At 53.1% G+C, this 23061-nt stretch overlaps 1 protein-coding gene across 1 annotated transcript in view; it reads right to left on the bottom strand.

The window, feature by feature from the left end:
- The window catches only part of LOC308268844 (uncharacterized protein), a gene marked incomplete at both ends in the record, with an annotated part of 138457 nt that overhangs the window by 36604 nt on the left and 78792 nt on the right, over nucleotides 1-23061 (bottom strand). The window contains 15 exons of the mRNA XM_080703948.1: nucleotides 265-386; nucleotides 707-869; nucleotides 1484-1621; nucleotides 4373-4494; nucleotides 4971-5021; nucleotides 5279-5363; nucleotides 5570-5651; nucleotides 6590-6976; nucleotides 7089-7287; nucleotides 10438-10645; nucleotides 10901-10978; nucleotides 11922-12124; nucleotides 12581-12886; nucleotides 13139-13363; nucleotides 22047-22240. Coding sequence (XP_080560074.1) covers nucleotides 265-386; nucleotides 707-869; nucleotides 1484-1621; nucleotides 4373-4494; nucleotides 4971-5021; nucleotides 5279-5363; nucleotides 5570-5651; nucleotides 6590-6976; nucleotides 7089-7287; nucleotides 10438-10645; nucleotides 10901-10978; nucleotides 11922-12124; nucleotides 12581-12886; nucleotides 13139-13363; nucleotides 22047-22240 — 2563 coding nt within the window. The remainder of the gene's footprint in view (nucleotides 1-264; nucleotides 387-706; nucleotides 870-1483; nucleotides 1622-4372; nucleotides 4495-4970; nucleotides 5022-5278; nucleotides 5364-5569; nucleotides 5652-6589; nucleotides 6977-7088; nucleotides 7288-10437; nucleotides 10646-10900; nucleotides 10979-11921; nucleotides 12125-12580; nucleotides 12887-13138; nucleotides 13364-22046; nucleotides 22241-23061) is intronic.

Raw genomic sequence — 23061 nt, 5'->3', positions numbered from 1 at the left:
GACCTCCTCTTCTGAAAGCGGGCTAGTGACTGCTCCAAGCAGATACGGAGGCCGAGGTGTAGGCTGGGACAGTGCCTGGCCTGCGACAGGCCTTTACTGTGTGTTAACCAGACGTGGCGGTGGCTGTCACTGGGATGTGGGAACCCAGTGTCCTTCCCACAGTCCCTTAGGGCACCGGGCAGCAAGATTGGCCCTGATCAAGGTGCCATGGGGGTCGGGCTGCAGGGTGGGGACCCAGGGTCTCCTTGCAACCCCACTGCCTACCTGGTCCTCACCGTCCCAGCCGACAGTCAGGTGGCCCTGGTGGTCCCCTCCTGAGTGCTCCCAGGACAGGCGGAGTGCGTAGCGTTGCGGTGGGGAGAGTGGCAGCCGGCGGGCAAGCTCCGCTGTGTGACAAGGGGCACGGGGTGGACACTCAAGCTGAAGATGGCCCTTGAGGCAGGGGCTTGGGGACCCGCGGCCGGCCGCACTATCGGCTTGGGCAGGTGGCCACACACCCAGGTAATTTTTATAAAAAGTGTTATGTTAGTTGCATGCTTGCTTAGTTGCTATGCCGCTTAATAAACTCCTCAGATGTCCCCGAGGGAGCCCCAAGTGTCCACTCCTCCCGCCACAGTGGGACATTGCAGCCTCCCCATGGAGAGGCGGCGTCTGCTTCTGCAGCTGTCCCAGGGCACTGTGCCCAGGGGCACTACCCAGCACTCACCCTGCACGCTGAGGTTCCCAGAGGGCATGGGGAAGAGCCCAGAGATGCTCCCGTTGAGGGTCACCTCGCGGCCGCCCCACCGCACTGTCTGGCGCAGGGCCCGGGTCTCTTGGGCTCGCTCATACGCGGTCCACAGGATCAGCTCCCCGGGAAGGGCACTGAGCTGGAAGAGAATAATGTGCCTGGGGTCGCTGTGGGGGGGGGGTGCCTTCCACGCCTGCTTGGGGTGGGAAAGGAGAGAAGAGTTCAGAAGAGGAAAGGAAGCCAGGCATGGTGGCGCACGCTTGTAATCCCAGCATTCGAGAGGCTGAGACAGGAGGATCACGGTTCAAGGACAGCCTCAGCTACTTAGTGAGGCCCTTTGCAAGTCATTGAGACCCTGTTTCAAAATAAAGAATAAAAAATAGGGCTGGGGGTGTAGCTCGGAGGTAGAGTGCCCTGGGTTCCATTTCCAGTACTGAGAAGAAGGAGGAGGAGGAGAAGGAGGAGAAGGAGGAGGAGGAGGAAGAGAAGGAAGATGAAGAGGAGGAGGAGGAGAAAGGAAACACGTGGATTGTTCAGGGATTTACTGGGTCATTACATACATCTTTACATACAGCAGGGTCACAGTCGGTTTCTAAGGATGAACAGGTGCTTCTGGGTGCTTCCTGGGGATAAGCTGATACTATAGAGGAGGAGGGCCAGGCACAACCAACAGGAAGAGAGAGGCCAGCCAAGGCGCCCTCCCAGCCTGTGCCCATGCCTGTGCCCAGGAGCACCTGGCCACTCCCCACGCACCTGGGGGAAGGTCTGTTCCAGCTGGATGACGTGGGTGACACCCGCCTTCGCAGCCACCAGGCTGCCGCTGAGGTGGAAGCGATGGTCCTCCACTCCCAGGACAAGCGAGCTCTTGGCTTCCCCCTTGGAGTACCGCAGCTGCTCAGAAAGAGGGCACGAGAGCTTACCAGGCCCCTAAGAGCACTCAGGCTCCAGACTGCAGCTCCAGACTGCAGGCTCTGCCTCCCAGAACCCCAGGCTTGAGACACCTGTGGCTTCCTGGACTGTCAAATACCCAAGAAGCCAGCGCTCTGAGCCTCAGGCCACCAGGCAGGCGTAATCCTGGCAACACCATCCCCAAGCGCCTCCTGCCGTGACATTGACTTGAAGATAGCTACCCGCCCCCCCGGCACCAGACAAGAATTGTAGTTGTAGTACTGCTGTCGGCCACAGGGGGCGGTGTAACACAGAGGAAATGCTCGGTGTCAAACAGGCCAGGGTTCCAGGTGCCGCCCGACCTAAGGAGTGCCAGATCTCCGCCACCTCTAGCCGCCTGTGCCACCGCCTCTTAGCCTGACGTGAGGACAGCAGCGCCTACTTTATTCATGGATTGCCAGGGAAACTATGAAATAACACATTAATTTCCAGGCTGCCTGGATAGCTGAATCATTTGGAGCCATACTAAAAAATACAGACTCCAGGCTCCGGTTTATGACTGTAAGACCAGAATCGCTGGAAAGAGGGTCAGGAATTGGTATTCATGAGCCCACCAGATGCACCATGGCTTTAGAGTACTCTGTGGAAATGGTCAGCCCAAATCACACCCTGAGCATACACGCTAACAAATGTAAAGAAGGGCAGCCTGCAAAATGCCTGGATGCTTCAAAATCATCAGTGCAGAATTTATTTATTTATTTTATGTGTGTGTTACTAAGGTTTGAACACAGCCTCTGAGCTAATTTCATCCTATATATATATATTTTTAATTATTATTATTTTTTTTTTGGCGGTACTGGGGATGGGGGTGGAACCCAGGAGCACTCTACCTCCGAACTACACCTGCAGCCCTATTTTTATTCTTTATTTTGAAACAGGGTCTTATTAAGTTGCAGAGGGCCTCACTAAGTAGCTAAGGCTGGGCACGAACCTGCGATCCTCCTTCTCAGTGTCCTGAATGCTGGGATTACAAGCATGTGCCATCACGCCCAGCTTATTTTTATTTTATTTTAAAACAGGGTCTTGCCAGGCATGGTGGCACACTCTTGTAATCCCCGCACTTAGGAGGCGGAGACAGGAGGATCGCGCAGGTTCGAAGCCAGCCACGCTGGCTTAAGAGACCCTGTTTTCAAATAAAAATATAAAATAGGTCTGGGAGTGTAGCCCGGAGGTAGAAAGGTTCCGTCCCCAATACCACCAAAACAAAACAGAACAAAAGAAAAACAAAATAAAACAAAACAGTCTTGATAAGTTTCTTAGGACCTCACTAGGATGCTGAGACTGGCTGTGTGTGTGTGTGTGTGTGTGTGTGTGTGTGTGTGTGTGTGTGTGGTACTGGGGTTCCTAGAAGCCCTTCTACCTCTGGGCTACACTCCCAGACCTATTTTTTTTAATATAGTTTTTAAATTTGGAAACAGGGTCTCTTAAGCCAGCGCGGCTGGCTTCGAACCTGCGCGATCCTCCTGTCTCTGCCTCTCAAGCGCGGAGATGACAAGCGCGCGCCACCACGCCTGACCTGAGACTGGCTTTAAACCTACCATCCTCCTGTCTCTGCCGCCCAAGTTCTGGAATTACAGGTGTGTGCAGCCATGCCCACCCCTCAGCACAGGCTTTCTTTAGAGTGGTTAATGATAATGAAACGTTTAGAGAAAGCCGGGCGTGGCGGCGCACACTTGTAATCCCAGCATTCGGGAGGCTGAGACAGGAGCATTGCAGGTTTGTGGCCAGCCTCAGCTACTTAGTGAGGCCCTTCACAACTCAGTGAGACCCTGTTTCAAAAGAAAGAATAAAGAGCCAATTGTGGTGGCGCACGCTTGTAATCCCTGTGCTTGGGAGGCTGAGACAGGAGGATCGCACAGGTCCAAAGCCAGCCTCAGCTACTTAGTGAGGCTCTCAGCAGCTTAGTGAGACCCTATTTCTAAATAAAGTATAAAATAGGTCTGGGAGTGTAGCCCGGAGGTAGAAAAGCCCCTGGATTCCACCCCCAGTACCACAAAACAAACAAACAAACAAATAAATAAATAAATAAATAAATAAATAAATAAATAAATAAAAACTAGGGCTGGGTATAGCTCAGAGGTAGAATGCCCCTGGGTTCCATCCCCCTTACTGCAAACAAATGAAAGAAAGAAAAAGAAAGAAAGAAAGAAAGAAAGAAAGAAAGAAAGAAAGAAAGACAGAAGGAAAGAAAGAAAGAAAGAAAGAAAGAAAGAAAGAAAGAAAGAAAGGAAGGAAGGAAGGGCTGGGGGTGTAGCTCAGAGGTAGAATACCCCTGGGTTCCATCCCCAGTACTGCAAAAAGAAAAGAGAAAGAAAGAAAGAAGAAAAGGAAGGAAGGAAGGAAGGAAAGAAAGAAGGAAGGAAGGAAGGAAGGAAGGAAGGAAGGAAGGAAGGAAGGAATGAAGGAGGAAAGAAAGGGGGAATGTTCAGGAAAAGTATATTGATACTTGCAACTTTGAAATGTCTCCAAAAACATGATGGATGGAGAGCCGTGTGATAAAGTAGATGGGAACTGGAAACACGTAGGTAGTTTGTGTGTGGACGTGTCATTACAAAGTGTTGGGACACAGGTGGGTGGGGGACGTAGAAGGAGAATGTTCTAGATCCGGAGTCGGCCTTCAGGTCAGTTGGGCCAGCAACTTGATTTGTAAATAAAGTTTTATTGTAACGTAGCCAGGCCCAGTCATATGCATACTGTCTGCAGCTGCTTTTGCTTTCTGACAGCAGAGCTGAGTGGCCGCCACAGAGCCGCCAGGACGGCCTGGAGCCACTCAGGAACTGACCGTGGGACCCTCCGCAGCAAGCCTTTGCAAGCTTCTGTCCTCGATGGAGGAAACTGAAGAGGCCTGGCATCTCCGTGCCCTGTGCGCTCCTGCATTTAAATCCTGGGTTTAACGTTTGAAAGAGCATTACTGGGCCAACAGGGAAATTTTATTATGGGCCGTACATTAGGTAAGAGTGTTTCAATGGTAAATTTCCTGAATTTTACAATTACACTGTTAGGCCAAAAAAAAAAAAATCCCACTTATAGGAAACACTTGTTGAAGTAGTTAGGCATAAAGAAATGGCACGTCTCCAGAAACGCGTTTCTATTAACTCTCAACGATACAGAAAGAAACGTGTGTGTATGGCGCTACAAACTTATATAACAGAGAATTCTAAGTGGAGAAATGCGGTGAGGTCTTAACCATCAGCGAAACGTCCACTGTTCTAGAGTAACTTGCATATGGATTGAAATGATTCAATAAGACTTGGGAAGAAACCAAGAGGTCCCCCCAGGTGATGGTGCAGACGGGGTGAAGTTCGGGGAACGCCCCCATCGGTGCCCACAGGGGGGCGCTGGTCTACAGCGGGCGACAAAGGCGGCCGAGGCCGGGACCTGGAGAGTTGAACAAAACTTGGTGGGGAAATGAAGCGGCCGCCGGGGCTGCTCGTTCTCCGGCTCTCTTACTGAGCAGCTACTAGGTGATGGCCCCCAACCAGGCGCTGGGCACGCCCTCCAGGAGCTCCTGATTTGGGGAAGAGAGGCCCACAAGGACGCAGGCGAGGAGAGGAGCGGCAGCCCAAGCCTGGGGACCCTTTGTCTGCCCCCAGCACCCACAGTGCTGCACAGGGTGCTGGCGGCTGCGGTGCTGGCTCCGCTCCGAGGGCTGTGTCATCTGGTCCAGCCGCGGGAGCGTGCCAGGCTGGAGGAGGGGGCTCCGGGCGCCAGGCGGGTGGGCCGCCCCCAGCTCCCAAGGGCTGCCGCGGGAATGTAAACCTGGGTATGTTTGGGAAAGCTGGAGCCAGAGGTTTCTGCGGGACAGATGTGGGTGTGCAGACACACCCTGCGCCCCGGCCTGCCCCGCCCTCCCGCCTGGGGCGGGAATGTGGATCTCATTAGCACAGTTACCTTGGCTGCGACTGAGGCGGTGCTGGGACAGTGGCCCAGAAGGGCAGGGAGGTGGTGCCAGCCCCTGAACAGCAGCTCTTTGCTGTAAAGAAGGGAAAGGGCTGGAGCTGGCAGGGAGCTCCCTGCCCAGAGCCCCCAGGGCCAGGTGGGAGCCAACCCCATCTTCCCATGAGGGGTCAGAGAGCCCCAGAACACCAGCCGCTCAAGGGAGGGCTGCCCACACACCCTGGACCAAGGGCCACATTGGGCAGTGGTCAGGGCTGGACTCAAGCTTGCTGGAATCCCAGCTCAGCCTCTGCCCAGCTCTGACTCCATGAGGGCACGCCTCGCCGAACCTCAGTTTCCCCATTGGTACAAAGGGCTAAGAGTGGTTCTGGGTTGTCTTCCAGGAGTCCTGAAGTCTGTCCATTGGGAGCTCGGCAGGGCCTGGACAGCGGGACTCGACCCTGGTTCCCTCCCCAAGATCACCCACAGCTCCCTCCATCAGACAGGGAAGCACTTCCTCCTGTGTCAAGCTTTGGGGGCTGCTCCAGTTAGGGGGAGATTAGCGACACCCAGCCACAACTCACGAGAGCCCTGACGCATCTTTCTCCCCAGCTGTAGCCCCGGACTTGCTGAGGTCCCTGGGGACGAGCTGGCCCCCAGGTGAGAATCGCGGGCCCACACCTTTCACAAGTGGCTTCTCTGGGCTTTCAGTGACGGCGTGGAAGCCATGCCGGTGGCCTACTGACTTGGAGTGTGGGCACTAAGTTGGCCTCATGCCGCGAGCCTCATGCCGGCAACCTGGCAGCCACCCAGAAGGTCCTGGGCCGTGAGCATTAGTGACACGCCCGAAGGCCCCCGGGGCCAGTGTGAGGCTGCGGACTTACCGTGCACTGCCCACAGAGCGCAGGGATTAGTTTGTAGCGTTGTGACTTTGTGAAAGCCGCTCTGTGTTCTGAGCCTCCCATTCTGTATCTGCGCCGTGATGCTCCCCCCCGCCCCCCCCCGAGGTCCCCAGAACAGCTTAAGAACCCTCACCTGACTGCCTGGTTCTGTCCACGGATGTGGAGAACCAAGGTATCTTGAGAATCGCAGGTCAGCCGCAGGGAGGAGCTCACTTCTTCTGTGGCCCAGAGTTGTCGAAACTCCAGCTGGAGGGTGAGGAGCAGGAAAAGGGGAGGGGGCAGGCTGAGCAGCGGCGTGGGAAAGCAGGGGGCCGGCACCCTCCAGGCCTGGTGGGGACCCTGGGCAGGACTCGCAGCCCCAGCATGTCCGTGCCCCCGAGTCTGCGCGCAGCCACAGACGCCCAGCAAGCCTGGCCTCCGCACACCTCCCAATGGTAAGGCCCCCGGGCAGGGCCTGTGGCTGCCCCCAGACATGGCCCAGAGGGCACAGCAAGTTCCCCAGGCAAAGGCCAGGACCCGCCTGGGGAGTGGGCACAGCAGACTCCCTTCCGAGGCAGGGCAAGGGTGGCCATGACCGTGTGTATCATTAATAAAGTCCTTGGGACGGTCGACCGCGCGACCACAGCAGGTACCCGTGGGGCCGTTCCGCCACGTCCCTCACCTGGCTGCGGGAGGGCAGGCCCAGCCTCCGCAGAGACGGCACTGCGTGGCTGGCGTTCACCAGCAGCTCCAGCGCGCCGCCGTCCAAGGGCCAAGACGCCAGCGCCGTCATGTCTGCGCCGATCTCATCATCCCCGCCATAGAGGGCCACTCGGGCCTGGGTCAGGGTCTCTAGAGGCATGGACAACATGGGCCACTGAGATGCAGGCTCATCTCCCTTCCAGGTCAGGGCCACCCCCCGCGGCCATGTGGGCGGGGTGGGACTGTCAGATGGACCCTGTCCACCCTGAGCCTCCAGGACCCCATCTGTCACGATGTGTCCCTGGATCTCAGCCACTGGGGTGTCTGCTGAAATGACACCTCCTCTGAGAAGACCCCCCTGGCTGCCCAGGTGAAGTCCCTCCCCGGCCATCACTGCCCGGCATCCTCTGGCCCGTCCTTCACAGGTAGCCACCATGGGAAACCAGCTGGCTCGTGCCTGCAGAGACAGGCAGCGGTCAGCCTTGGCACCTCCCACCACCGGGGGCTCAGGCGTTCACTTGCTGAATAAAGAGGGGATCCAGGTCTCTGCAGTCTAGCTGGTGGCAGAGGCCTGCTCGGGGGTCAGGCTTCATGGTAGACCAGCATCCCCTCCCCTCCCACAGGCCTGCTCCTGCCTCCAGTCGACCATTGTTTAACTAAACACCTGCCGATGGGGAATGTGTAGGTGTTGGACAATTGCTTTGGTATTGATTTCAAAATGTAAAAAATGGTCAGGGCCTGGGTGCTGCCAGGCGCTCAGGCAGGGAGGGGAGGCAGCTGGTACCAAGGTAATCAGCAAGTACACAAAAGAGTCGTAGCCCAGGGCCTTCATATTTTAAAGACAAGTTGAGACCGGGCGTGGCGGCGCACCCTTGTAATCCCCGCACTTGGGGGCGGAAACAGGAGGATCGCGCAGGTTCGAAGCCAGCCGCGCTGGCTTAAGAGACCCTGTTTCCAAATTTAAAATATATATATAAAATAGGTCTGGGAGTGTAGCCCAGAGGTAGAAGGGTTTCCAGGAACCCCAGTACCACCAAAAAAAAAAAAAAAAAGACAAGTTTACATAATAAATAACTCCTAGCAGATAGGCTAGAACTCCCCAAGGACCGGGAGGATGGTCCAGGCCTCCCTCAAAGAGGGCAGACAGCATGGGCCCCTGACTTTGTTAACCAAGCCACACATCTTGTTCGTAACAAAGGCTTGCATGGGAGTAACGGGCGCGCCCACACCTAGTTGGGTCAGGAGCAGTTAGGAAGATATTGGTTAAGCAGGATGGGAGAGAACGCGTCTTTGTAAAAACTGTTCTATGTTCAGACCCTCAGCGTCTCATATTCAAGGCGCTCCACTGCGTCCCTCTGATGTAGGGCCTTATTATTCTGTGCCTTCTTTCTACCTTTCTAGAAATAAAAATTGCTTAAGCTTGCAGCAGTATAGTTCTGGCTACTTTTCCTAAACTAGCTAAGAACAAGAACCCACAGCTCCACCTCACACCGTTAAGAGTTTTGGCGCCCAAAGGCGGGGCTCCGTAACACCTACTATGCGCCACTCAGCCAAAGAGACAAAAATCGTCCCTGCCCTCACGGAGTACATGCCCTAGTGTGGGTGAGGACAGATGAGAGATCGAGCTGTTTAACGAGATTGCAGGCGCGTCAGGACAGGGGAGCCTGGAGGGGGGAAGGGGATGGCGAGGGGAGGGGTCCTACTGAGCAAGGGGCAGGAAAGGCCTCATTTAGACGATGCCCAAAGGTGGGGAGTGAGCCTCCCAGCTATGCTGGGCAGAGCACTGTGAGCTGGAGGAACAGGCTGTGTAAAGGCCCGGGGGCAGAGGCGAGCCTGGTGTGTCCCAAGAATCAGGAGTGGGTGGGGTGTGGTGCCACACACCTACAATCCCAAGCAGAAGCACTTGGGAGGCTGAGACAGGAGGATCACAAGTTCAAGGGCAAGTTTCAGAATTTAGCAAGATTCTCAGCAATTTAGTGTGATCCTGTTTCAAACTAAGAAAAATAAAAAGGACTGGGGCATATGGCTTAGAGTTAGAACACTCCTCTATTCAGTCCCGTGTGTGTGTGTGTGTGTGTGTGTGTGTGTGTGTGTTACTAGGGATGGAACACAGGGGATTCTACCTCCAAGCTACACCCCAGCCTTATATTTTATTCTTTATTTTGAAACAGGGTCTCACTAAGTTGCTGAGAGCCTCACTAAGTAGCTGAGGCTAGTGGCGAACCTGTGATTCTCCTGTCTCAGCCTCCCAAGTACTGGGATTACAAGAGTGTGCCACCATGCCTGGCTCCCCAGTACTTTAAAAAAATCTTTTTTTAAAGTAGTGGGAGGTAGCCGGGCGTGGTGGCTCACGCTTGTAATCCCCGCGCTGGGGAGGCTGAGACAGGAGGATCGCACGGGTTCGAAGCCAGCCTCGGCTACTTAGTGAGGCTCTCAGCAACTTAGTGAGACCCTGTTCCCAAATAAAATATAAAAAAGGTCTGGGAGTATAGCCCGGAGGTAGAAAGCCTCTGGGTTCCACCCCCAGTACCACCAAAAAAAAAAAAAAAAAAAAAGTGGTGGGAGGTGGACACCCAGAGAGGGGGTCAAAGAGGAAACTGACCGAGGCCTATGACTTCCCCCGTGTAAATCTGTACACAGATTTATGGCGCTCTGGGAGGTAAACAGCTTGTCTGTAGGTATGCAGTGGCACTCAATGGATGCTGGCTGGCTCTTTCTGTTATGCCCCCTGCCAAGTTATGGGTTGAGTTGTGTCACCCAAAAAGAGACGCTGAAACCCTTCTCTCTGTGCCGATGGACATGACCTTATTTGAGAACAGGTCTTTTTTTTTTTATCTGCAAAGACCTATTTGCGGATAAACAAACGAGAGCCAGTGGACCCCAACCCCAGTGACTCCTGTCCTAGGAGGAGCAGGACAGACAGTCACAGAGGGAGGACGGTCATGAGGACGGAGGCAGGGGCTGGGGGGAAGGTTCTGTGGCCAGGGAGCTCCCCCATGCCCCGGGGCCAGGGAAGGCTCCCTCGGAGCTTTGGGATACATGGCCCAGCCAACACCTTGACTTAGGATATCTGGCCTCCAAAACTGAGAGGGAATAAATTCCTGTTGTTTGGGCCACCAGCTTTGGAGTGCCCTTTTGAGACAGCCCTAGGAAACCACTGTAGCTCTCAGGGCAGGACGGTCCTGGAGGTCCTGAGGGGTCCAGCTGGGCCTGCGGGTCCCTGTGCCCACCTGGCTCAAAGATCAAGGCTGTGGGGGCTCCAGGTATGGAGACCCCGGCTCCCCGGCCCCGGTGTCTCACCACGCATCTGCAGCTCGGCGCCCAGGCGGGCCTCACGGGGGACCCCAGCCTGCAGCAGGGCCTCACTGTCGTGCTGGCTCTGGCCGGAGAGCTGCAGGTGCCCGTCGCCGAGCCAGTAGCTCACAGAGTAGTTGAAAGATGTGAGGCTGGTGGAGACGCGTGCAGAATGCTCGAAGCCAGAGCTGCGGCTGTGAGCGTCCAAGGAGACCTGTGCAGAGACGCGGAGGGGACACTGGTCAACGATGGCCGGCCTGGCTACCTGGGTTGGCATCTAACTGCGTGCAGGAGGGACACGTATGGGCTGTGAGGCCAAGCCTGGGGCCCAGGTGCACATTGCAGGGGCCGTGGGGGTCAGGCCTACAGAATCTCAGTGTGGGCCATGCCACAGCAGCCCCTGGTGGTGCCAGTTCCCTGGAGGTGGACCCCCATGCCCACCTCCCTGCCCATGCAGAGCCCCCTGTACCTCAAGAGGCCGCCCTGCCACCTCCCCCTGGCACCGTCCTGACAGCTGGGTGGGCGAGGCGTCTCCACTGCAGTTCACCTGTGGAGATCGATGAGTGGGAAGAGGCCAGCCTCCTCCCTGGCCTCCACCCCATGCAGACATGAGCCCCGAGATCGCTCACCCCACCCGCCTTTAGGAGCCTGGTTGGCAGGGAGACTGGAGCGCTGAGCCCCAGGGCCTCCATGTGCCTGGTGCAGGTCCAGGTGGTCCCCACCGAGCCTCAAGGTCACCATGGGGGTGGGTTTCAATAGCCCCACTCTGCAGATGAGGAAGCCGAGGCACAGACAGAGCCCCGGGTCACAGGACCCATGGATGGTAAAGTGGCCTGGCATTGACTTGAGCCCCGGGCACCCTCACACCGCCTGCTGCACACCTGGACGGTTGAACCGGCCCTGCAGCGGGCAGAGGTGGCCCCACTTCTCACTCTGGAGAACAGCTCACTCCGGAGCTGCGGCCGCCTCTCGCTCTAACATGTGGGATTCTCTGGGAAGGTTCTGGGGAGAAGCTGGCGGGCAAGGGTCCTGGCAGCTTTAGGGTCACTAGGTGGGTCACGAAGGTCCCCAGGGTGCCAGCCCATTACACTCCCAATCGTGAGGGGAAAGCGGATGGAATATAAGAAAGAGGGTGAGGAAGGCTGGGGTAGGAGGAGGGAGAAGGGCAGGAGGCAGTGGGCAGACGGGTGGGGGACGTTGGGGTGAGGTCTAGAGGGGGAAGGAGGACCAGTGGGGCTCCGGAGGGCTGTCTGGCCAAGCCTGGCCCACGCTGGTGTCCAGCCGACTCACCTGCAGCTGGGTGGGCATGGCATCCGGCTGATGGCCACCCTCAGCACTGCTCTCTAGGGACACCTGAAGCCGCTTGCCATCCAGGCTGGCCGTCACCTCAGCCACCACACTGTGCCCCGCGGTCTGGGCAGAAGCAGAGCCGTGAGTGTCCCTCAGACCTGGAGCCGCCACCCTGCCAGGCGGAGCCGCCCCTCACCCACCTGGACATGCCCGCGGCCGGCCACTGAGAAGGGGAGGCCCCAGCGCTGGAGGCCCGGCATGGTGTGGCCTGGGCTGCCATGGAGCGGGCGGGCTGGGGCACCGGGGGCTGGGTCCGGGCTGAGAGCGGCATCCAGCTGGCCCTCCGAGGTGCTCAGGGCCACCTGGGCAAATGACAGTAGCATCCCCGCCTCCAAGGGGAGTCCTGGGGGAGAGGCCCGGGACAGGTGGGAAAGAGGGTCCCCAGAGCCCCAGGCGGGCCCCCAGATACACCCGACAGGACGTGTGATATTGTGCGTTCCGACAGAAAGGGCCACTTCACCTGGCTCAACCTAAGGTCAACATGACAGGTGCTGGTGAGACCCTCGTCCCTCTTGGGTCCCTGTTCCCTAGAAGGGGGCCCGGACCTCAGAAAGAATGAGGGGGCTGGGGGCTGGCAGCGTGACCTCCCCCTACTGTTGCACCATGTGGCCGCCAGGCCTCTGGGGAAACCCTCTGAGGGGCTGGAGCAGGGGTATCAGAGTTACTTCACCGCAGCAGCCCTGGGCGTGCCCAGGAGGCCGCTGGATGGGGATTTGGGGGCTCTGCTCCCCACCCGGCCCCTGGCTCCATGACCGGGAGACTGAGGGGAGAAGCCGTTGGGTGGGGCAAGGCCTCCTACCTGCATCACTCAGCTGGCTGAGGTTCTGGCTCAGGCTGCCCTCCAGCTGGCCCAGCCCAGGGCCCCAGGCGCAGGCCGTGCCCAGAGCCAGGCCGGCATTGTCCGCCTGGAGACTGGCCTGGACCCCGAGGCTCCCTGCCTGGACCTGCCACCGGCCCCTGAGCCGGAGCTCTCCCGGCAGGGCCTGGCTGCCATTCTGGGTGAGGCCGCAGGTGATGCTGCGTGCGCTGCCGTTCCCCACTTCCTCGTGCTTGTCCTGCAGGAGGAAGCTCAGCGCCGCTGAGTCGGCAGCGACCTTGATGGCTCCTGCAGGGATGGACAAGAACTGAGGGCATGGGGTAGAGGATGCTGGCTCCCACCGCCGCTCCCTCTCCTCCCTTGATATCCAGCCTCGTTTTCCTTCACTTGCTTTTGGGGACGGGGAGGTCACTGCGCTCTCTTGCTCCCAGGTGCACTGATTGTTTTACTGTCTTGACATATTTGTTTTTGACCGTTTAACACATCACCCTCTTCATCAGACCTCCCGTGGGCTGACTGCCAAAAGGCTGCAGTTCACACGAAGCTCGGGCAGCTGGCCCCATAAAAGTAGGAGAGCGGGCACCTCGCTGAGGTCTGTGCAGTGGACACGCTGCCCGGGACTGGGCTTCTCTGACCAGCCCGGGGAGGAAATTGCTAGACCCATGACACTGTGATTCTCTCGCATCAGAGACAGTACGATGGTGAACTGGCCCACATCACTCAAGCTCCTTCCAGAACGCTCCAAGGAAGAGCCCAGGAAGAGGACTGAGGCCCAAGGCACCACCGGATCGGGCTCCGAGCCTGCCCAGCGAGCCGCCGCCCAGCTCCAAGGTTGTTACTGTTTGGCTGTGGAGTGCCCCCCAAACTCACGTGTTGAGGCCTGGTCCCCAGAGTGGGATGGCTGGGATGCGGGTGTGGCTGGAGGAGGTGGTCACCGGGATGTGACTGTGAGGGCTGTATCTGTCCCTGGCCCCCTCCTTTCTCTCTCTGTTTCTCAGCTGCCCGAGCTGAGCGCTCTTCCCCATCACGCCACGCCGCCATGACGTTTCTGCCTTGGTCCCGGCCCCCCCTGGACAAAACTCTCAAACTACGAGCCCTGTGCACTTTCCCTCCCCTAAATTGTTCTCGACGGGTTTTTTGGTCACAGCGAGGAAACGCTGAATTCAATCTCTACTATAATAATAATAATAATAATAATAATAATAATAATAATAATGATAACGAGGCAATGTGTTTTTGGAGATCAGCAGGGTGCTGCCCACCAGTTACCAACAGCAATCTGAACTTCAGCGTGTGACATCCAGGACGCCGGGGGGCGCTTTTTACAGGATCGCACTGACATTTTTTCAAGCCTACGTCATTTGCTCTTTAAAAATATGTTTTAAGAAATTTGTTTCTGCCACAATTTAACCAATGAGGGATTAAGAGCATTGATGACTCTTAATGTTACCCCAAGACTAGCACATGATAAGATTCCACAAAGTCTGGGAGAACAGAGCCTTCGGGTCCGGAAACACAGGCCAGTGGCCAGCGAGTGTGGCGGAGTCCCACACACAAGCGCAGAGCCGCCATGCGTGCACAACTCTGATTTTTGGAACCTTGTTAATGTTTTACATGGGCAAAAAAAAAAAAGAACAGAATCAATAAAGATGACAGAAACCTAAACATGGAATCTAAACAGAAACCAGCAAAACAAACTGTATTTCAGATGAGTCTCAGAATCCCACCGGGATGGGTAGGACCCTAACCCCGGCGACTTCTGAAGGTGACGTTGGGATGGCTGCTCACGGGCTGAGAAAAGACCCAAACAACACTGACTCCTAGTGAGCAGGCTTTATTTTCCCAGAAGTGTAAGTTAGTAATTCTGAAATGACTTTCTACGTATTCAGTACTGCACAAATAAGTAAATACACTATGCATCCTCAGAGCCAGCTTTCTGACCATGGGAGAAGAGAATTCGAAATAGGCAAAGAAAAACACAGGGTGGTGGGTTGGTGCTAGGGTTTGGCTGTGATTTGATCCTAAATGTCCACACGCTAGACGCTTGGTCCCCACGTGAAGGTGTCGTGGGCAGAGCCTTAAGAGGTGCGGCTGCCAGAGGGGCTTACGTCATGGGCCTCCTCAGGGTGGTTAATGCAGGTCTTGGGGTGCGTACCAATTCCCAGGACAATAGGCTGTGACACCTCCCTGAGCCCCGGTTCTGCTCACGGCGCTCCCCAACCTCACACGCCCCCCTCCCTGCTGCCATCGCCAGAACTGCGTGGACACCAACTCCATGCTCTCCGGCCTCCAGAACTATGATAAAATTTCAAATAAACCTTTTTAATGTTTTTTTTCCCTTTGAGACGGGGTCTCGCTACGTTGCCCAAGCTGGCCTTGAACCCCTGTGCTCAAGGGATCCTCTCACCTCAACCCTCCAAATAGCTGAGCTACAGGCGTGTGCCAGCCTACATGGCTTAAACTTCTTCTTAAAAAATAAAGTAACCAGCCTCGGGTGTTTTGTTATAGAAACGGACAACAGACTAAGACAATCGGAACTGGGAGATATCGCTACGAACTTAAACTTGGCTATCTACAGGCAGATGTAGATGTTTGTCCGTGTGTTCATACACTGATTTTTGTGTTGGTCATCTTTTCACCGCCTGACCAAAATACTGACAAGAACTACTCAGAAGACGAAAGGTAAATTCTGGCTCATGGTTTCAGAGGTCGGTCCATGGTTGGCTGGCTCCACTGTCCTGAGTCTTAGGCAAGACAGAACTTTATGGAGAAGGGAAGTTGCTCAGCTCATGACAGCCGAGAGAGAGAGAGAGAGAGAGAGAGAGAGAGAGAGAGAGAGAGAAGAAGAAGAAGAAGAAGAAGAAGAAGAAGAAGAAGAAGAGGAGGAGGAGGAGGAGGAGGAGGAGGAGGAGGAGGAGGAGGAGGAGGAGGAGGGGGAAAAGAAAAGAGAAGAGAAGAGAAAAGAGAGAGGAGAGAGGAGAGAGGAGAGAGGAGGAGAGAGGAGCAAGGTCCCCAAGAAGCTAGATGTGGTGGTGCATGCTTGTAATCCCAGTACTTGAAAGACAGAGACAGGTTTTTGGACAGCCTCAGCTACTTAATGAGGCCCTCTGAAAGTTAGTGAAAACTTGTTTCAAAATAAAGAATAAAAAATAGGGCTGGGGATGTAGCTAGGAGGTAGAATGCACCTGGGTTCCATCCCCAATACTGAAGAAAAAAGAAAGAAAGAAAGAAAGAAAGAAAGAAAGAAAGAAAGAAAGAAAGAAAACAGCCCCCAAGAGGCACAGCCCTAGTGACCAACTTCCTCCAACCCTGACCCACCTGTGCCCAGTTCCCACTTCCCCCAGGAGTCCATTCAGATCCTTAATATATAAAATGAATGAATCCCCTGATAAGGTCAGCATCCTCCTGTTCCAGGCCCTTCCTCAAAGCTCCACCTCTGGACATCGCTGCTCTGGGGACCAAGTGCAGCCCACGCCCATCAAGGACCTAGAAGCAGATACTCCATCATGACTGGGTGCACAGGGCATCCTGGTGTCAGTTCATAAATACCATTTTCCACTGAGAAGACGTAGGAATCCTGGCAGAAATAGCCTATTCCATCTCAGGGAAAATATAAAATGATGCTTGTAATCCCAGGACTTGGGAGGCTGAGACAGGAGAATCATAGGTTCGCGGACAGCCTCAACTACTTAGTGAGGCCTCTGCAACTTAATGAGACCCTGTTTCAAAATTAAGAATAAAAATTATGGCTGGGGGGTGTAGTTTGGAGGTAGAATTCCCTGGGTTCCATTCTCAATACCAAAAAATAAAATAAAATAAAATGTCTAAAATACAATCTTAAATTACTAGACAAGCAAAGCATTAAAAATGTGATATAAGCAAAAGCAATCACTAAAGACCAATTCTACAATTACCTAAATGTTAAAACAGCAGACAAGGTGTTTTTTTTTTTTAATTTTCAGTACTAGGGATTGAACCCAGAGGCACTGTACCTCCGAGATACATCCCCAGGCCTGCAAGTTCTCATTAAGTTGCAGAGGGCCTCACCAAGTAGCTGAGGCTGGCTGCAAACCTGCAATCCTCCTGTCTCAGCCTCCCAAGTACTGGGAATGCAAGCAAGTACCACAATGCCCAACACAGACTAGGATTTAAAAGAGGTTTTTCGTGTGTGTGTGTGTGTGTGTGTGTGTGTGTGTGTGTGTGTGTGTGTTACTGGGGATTCAATTCAGGAGGGCTAAAACACTGAGCTATATCCCGGGCCTTTCATTTTATTCTGAGATAGTCTTAATAATCTTATTAATTTTCCCAACCTGGTATCAGACATTTGATCCTCCTACCTCAGCTTCCTGAGTAGCTGGGATTATTGGTATATATGCCCATGTCCATCTTAAAAGAGTTCATATAACCATGCTCAAGGATGTAAAAGCTGGGCGTGGTAGCAGATACCTAAAATTCCAGGCACTATAAAGACTGAGACAGAAGGATCACAAATTCAAGGCTAAACTGCGTAACTTAGCAATGCCCTGTCTCAAAATAAAACAAAAAGGGTTATGGCCATAGCTCAGTGGTAGATCACCCATGGGTCCGATACCTAGTACTACAAAAAAAGTTACTCAGTCTCAGGTGTTTTGTTACAGCAACACAAAAGGGACTGAGACAAGAATCTAATGATGACTTTAGATCTTAAAAAAAAAGTACAAAATCTGAGATTAAAAAACATATATGCTGGGTGCAATGGAACATGTCTGCAGTCCCACCTACACGGGAGGCTGAGGCAGGGAGGTCACTTGAGTAAGTCCAAGGCCAGCCTGGGCTACAAAGCAAGATCCCAGCTAAAAAGGAGGAGGAGGAGGAGGAGGAGGAGGAGGAAGGGGAGGAGGAGGGGGAGGAGGAGGAGGAGGAGAAGGAAGGGGAGGAGGAGGGGGAGGAGGAGGAAGAGGAGGAAGAAGAGGGGGAAGAGGAGGAAGAGGAGGAAGGGGAGGAGGAGGGGGAGGAAGAGGAGGAGGAGGGGGAAGAAGAGGAGGAGGAGGGGGGAGGAGGAGGAGGAAGAGGAGGAGGAGAAGGAAGAGGGGGAGGAAGAGGAGGAGGAGGAGGAGGAGGAGGAGGCACACGTATATAGCAGCTGTTCATAACAGGTATTTAAAGAAGAGAGAAGAATCTGTAAACTGAACTGAGAGAGAGGTTAATAGATATCTACAGAAAATAGAGGGGGAAAAAAAGACTAAAAACAGACAAAGCTTCAAATAGATGAATAGAACAGAACAGGACACCCAGAAAGAGACCCACACACATGTGGTCAACTGATGTTTTTACAAAGTTGCCAAAGCACTTCAATGAGAAAAAGAAAGTTTATCAACAAATGGGACCAGAACAACAAATATCCATATGGGCGGAAATGAAGCATGGCCCCCACTTCGTATCACAGACAAAAATTGGTTCAAGATGGATCCTATACTTCAAGGCCAAAGCGCAACATAAAACTTCTAGAACAACAACAGAAAAAGGAGGATATTTTTGTAACCCAGGAGGAGGCAATGTTTCTTAGCCAGGGCATAGAATTCAATAACCAAAAATGTAAAAAAAAAATAAAGGTAAGTTAGATTTCCTCAAAATTAAAAGCTAATCATTGTGCATGGTGGTGCACGCTTGTAATCCCAGTACTTGGGAGGCTGAGACAAGAGGATCACAGGTTCGAGGCCAGCCTCTGCTACTTAGTGAGGCCCTCTGTTACTTAGTGAGATCCTGTTTCAAAATAAAGAATAAAAAGCCGGGCGTGGTGGCGCACGCTTGTAATCCCTGCACTTGGGAGGCGGAGACAGGAGGATCACGCAGGTTGGAAGCCAGCCGCGCTGGTTTAAGAGACCCTGTTTCCAAATATAAAACAGGTTTGGGAGTATAGCCCAGAGGTAGAAGGGTTTCCAGGAACCCCAGTACCACCAATAAATAAATAAATAAATTAAGAAGAAGAAGAAGAAGAAGAAGAAGAAGAAGAAGAAGAAGAAGAAGAAGAAGAAGAAGAAGAGGAGGAAAAGAAAGAATTAAAAATCGAGCCAGGTGTGGTGGCGCACGCTTGTAATCCCAGCATTCAGGAGGCTGAGACCAGAGGATCGCGGTTTGCAGACAGCCTCAGCTACTTAGTGAGGCCCTTTGCCCGGTTTCAAAATAAAGAAAAAAATAGGGCAGGGGGTGTAGCTCAGAGGTAGAATGCCCCTGTATTTCATCCAGTACCACACACACAAAAAAATTAAAGGCTAATGCTTGTCAGAAGACAAATGTTAAACAATAAACAGGTCACAAACTGGAGGGAAAATATTACAAAGCATATATCTGACAGAAGACCTGTGTCCAGAAAACATAAAGAATATGTATGATTTAAGGCAGGCGCGGTGGTGTGCGCCTGCAGACGCTACTCAGGAGGCGGAGGCCGGACTGTCGCTGAGCCCAGGAGCTCAAGGCCAGCGGACAACAGAGCGGGGTGGAGGGAGGGGGGACTCAGTAAGTGAGCCCATCCGGGGACTCCAAAGGCGGGTACGTGAATAGATAACGGAGACATGGGGACGGACCCAGTGTGACTGGTATCAGGAAAAGACAAATGGAGCCACAGTGAGATCGTGTTAGACTAAAATGACTCCTGTTACTATAACAAGATGAGGTTTGCTCGAAATAAGATCTGGTCCATTTTAGTTAACTCAATGACCTAGCGATTCCTCTTTTCTTTTATTTTCTCTTCTTTTCCTTTCTTTTTTTTTTCCTTTTCTTTTCTTTTGGTGGGGGAGGCAAAGGGGATTAAACCCAGGGGGATTCTACCTCTGAGCTGTACCCCTAGTCCTTTTTTTTTTATTTTATTTTGTCTTATTTTTGCTTTTTTTTTTTTTTGGCAGTTGGACCCAGAGGCATACTACCACCAAGCTACACCTCCAGTCCTATTTTTATTCTTTATTTTGAAACAGGGTCAAAATACTAAGTTGCAGAGGGCCTCACTAAGTAGCTGAGGCTGGCTGCAAATCTGTGATCCTCCTGTGTCAGCCTCCCAAGGACTGGGATGACAAGCGTGCGCCACCATGCCTGGCTCTAGTTGATCTTTTTATTTTGAAACCAGGTCTTGCTAAGTAGCTGAGGCTGTCGTCTAACCTGCGATCCTCCTGTCTCAGCCTCCCGAGTACTGGGATTACAAGTGTGCGCCACTACGCCTGGCTAGAAATTCCATTTCTTTCTTTCTTTCTTTCTTTTTTTTTTTGGTGGTACTGGGGGTGGAACCCAGAGGCTTTCTACCTTCGGGCTATACTCCCAGACCTTTTTTATATTTTATTTGGAAACAGGGTCTCACTAAATTGCTGGAAGCCTCACTGAGTAGCTGAGGCTGGCTTTGAACCTGTGCGATCCTCCTGTCTCAGCCTCCCAAGCTGAGATTACAAGCATGCGCCACCACGCCCGGCTAACAATTCCATTTCTACATGCCTACCTTGGAGAAATGGAACCCTATGTTCAAAAAGGCTTCTATACCGCTATGGAGACCAGTGTGGAGATTCCTTAGAAAACTGGGAATGGACCCACCATATGATCTGGCTTTACCACTCCTGGAGATCTTCCCAAAGCGGTTGAAATCAGAGAAATACAGTAACATGCATACCCATGCTCATAGCAGCACAATTCCTGATAACCAAAATATGGAACCAACCTAGGTCTCCATCAACAGACGAATGGATTGCAAAATTATGGGAAATACACACAATGGAATTCTACTCAGCTATAAAGAACAGAATCATGTCATTCACAAGAAGAAGGAAAGACCTGGAGAACATTGTGTTAAGTGAGATCAGCCAAGCACAGAAAGAAGGGACATGTGTTTTCTCCAATATGCCCAAGCTACAGCTTGGGAGTATTAGGGATACCAGGGGGATTCCAGATAATAAAGGGGAAACCTCAGCAAAGCTAGAAAGGAAGGGCAGGGGAGGAAGAAGGCTGAGGTTGATTAATGGAGGAGCTACATCCGAATATGTGTAAAAATATAAATATAGCATGGTTAACACTCATCGTTGAGAGGGGGAGGGGAGGTGGGGGAGGGCACCAAGCATAGTCTGAATGTGTGCCATTTTCAATACGTTCCACATTTAAAAAAATAAAAAATAAAAAGGCTCCTATAGGCTATTTGTAGGGTCTCTATTCATATTCCTACCTAGCCCAACCTGGAAATGACCCAGGTGTCCATCAACAGCCATGGGTCACTGTACGACAGGGATATGTCCTGCTAAATAGACCATCAGACAATTTTGTCGTTGTGCACACATCACAGAGTGCACTCACACAGACTGAGGTGGCTGGGGGTCAACGGGACACTCGTCCATGGGCCACCATCATATACAGCCCACCGTTGACCCCGTAATAAAAAAGGATGGACCCTGGTAACACTGAATGATCTGAATAAATCTCAAAAGAAGCGTGCTATGTGATAAGGAAACATACTCTACTTTCTATCCACATGAAGTTTTATAACAGGCCAATTAATCTACATGAAGACCCAGCACAAGCAGTAGCCTTTGGGTGAGGCGTGGCTCGGAGGGGATGGGGGCTTTGGAGGGGCTGGCGATTTCTCTGTCTTGTCGGGTGGGGTCTAGGGGGTTGGTTTCGTGGGTACATTCAGTTGTAAAAAAAAAAACTCAGTGAATGTACATGTGAGACTCGTACATTCCACGCCAGGTAAATTTCCCTCACCAGGAGGGAGGGACGGAGGGAGGGGAGATCGTAAATACTGAGCGTCGTTAACGGTCGGCACACTGAACTGTCTGGGGTGAGATGTTCTGACGTCCGCCGGCCTTGCTCTGAAAAGCATCAGAAAGAACATGGATGGATGGGCCATGGGTTCACAGAGGTGAGGGAAGAATCACCACGTGCCAAGTGGTATCGTTCAGGCAGTGGACGTACGGCTGCTCGTTACACAACTCCTCTGTCCCCTGAACTAAAATCCCTTACGGCAAAATGGGAGGGGGTGTCGGCGTGTCTTAAGGGACTCCATTGGCCATATCCGGGGGAAATTGAGGATGGGAATAAATGACGTTAATAGATTACTGAATAAAATAATAACCCGTGGCCGGGCATGGTGGTACACGCCTGCCATCCCTGTACTTGAGAGACCGAGACAGCAGGATCGATCGCAGGTTCGAAGCCAGCCTCAGCAACTCAGCGAGGCCCTCAGCACCTTGGTGAGACCCTGTTTCCAAGTAAAACATAAAAACAGGGCCAGGTGTGTTGCTGAACCCATGAGTTCATGTTTAATAAAGAAAGGAAATAAAGAAGGGAGGGAGGAAGAAGGGAACCCTCCTTCTATTCTAAATAATAAACTTAGACATGAATAGGGAGCCGCTGGCGCTAACATCAGAACGACGGAGCCCACAGAGCAAGCCTGCCCAACCTCCCGGCCCCGCGCCCTGCGCTCCCCGGCCCTCCTCACCCTCTCGGAGCTCGTCCTTCTGCGTCAGCGTGCCCCCGAGCGTCAGGAGACGGGGCACTGCCGTCCAGCTTGCCACCGAGTGTCGGGCCTGGCTCCACAGGCGCAGGACTAGGCCTCCGCTTCGCTCTTCAGACACCCTGAAGAGGAGCTGAGCCGTGTCCTGGTCCAGCTGCACCTTAGAAAACAGCCCAACCCTAGGAGGAAGGCGAGAGGGGGTGAGAAAGGGCAGCGCCACCCTCTGCTGTCCCATTACACAGAAGAGCAAACTGAGGTCCAGAGAGGGGCAGTGATTTGCCCAAAGCTCATATAAACAGTTAGTAGAACGCAACATGCAGTCTTAGTTTTAGGCCTAAATGAATATAAACATTTAAAATACTTGCTCCTGCCAGGCGTGGTGGCGCACGCTTGTAATCCCCGCGCTTGGGAGGCTGAGACAGGAAGATCACACGGGTTCGAAGCCAGCCTCAGCTACTTAGTGAGGCTCTCAGCAACTTAGTGAGACCCTGTTTCTAAATAAAGTATAAAACAGGTCTGGGAGTATAGCCCAGAGGTAGAAAAGCCCCTGGGTTCCACCCCCAGTACCACAAAAAATTAAAAAAAATAACATAGCTGCTCCTGGCCCATAATGGTAGAAATGATAACAGTGGCAGCCCTCGGGATCCTACTGCACTTCTCCTTCTGAGACAAGGGCTCTAGTTCCTGTCATCACAATGTGTCCTATGTATGTATAAAACCAAGGGGGAGACTCCCCTGGAAGGTCAGCACCAGGAACAGGGCAGCCAGGCTCTCCTCAGTGCACAGCACACAGCTACACGAACTGTGGACGTGTTTCCCTGTAGCCCTACAAATGATGACACCGACTGGCTTCTCTTTTTGCATTGGCTGCTATGGAGCTCAGAGGCAAATCATCAGCTCAGCTCTAGAAAATGTAGAGGACCCAGGGACCGGTGTCACTTGGAGGACTTTCATATGTTTTTCTGTTTATCTTGCCCTTCTCCCTAGTTTCCTTGTATAT

The sequence above is a fragment of the Muscardinus avellanarius genome (assembly GCF_963383645.1).
Source record: "Muscardinus avellanarius genome assembly, chromosome: 10".
NCBI lineage: Eukaryota > Metazoa > Chordata > Mammalia > Rodentia > Gliridae > Muscardinus > Muscardinus avellanarius.
This window is presented reverse-complemented; position numbering and strand designations above follow the sequence as displayed.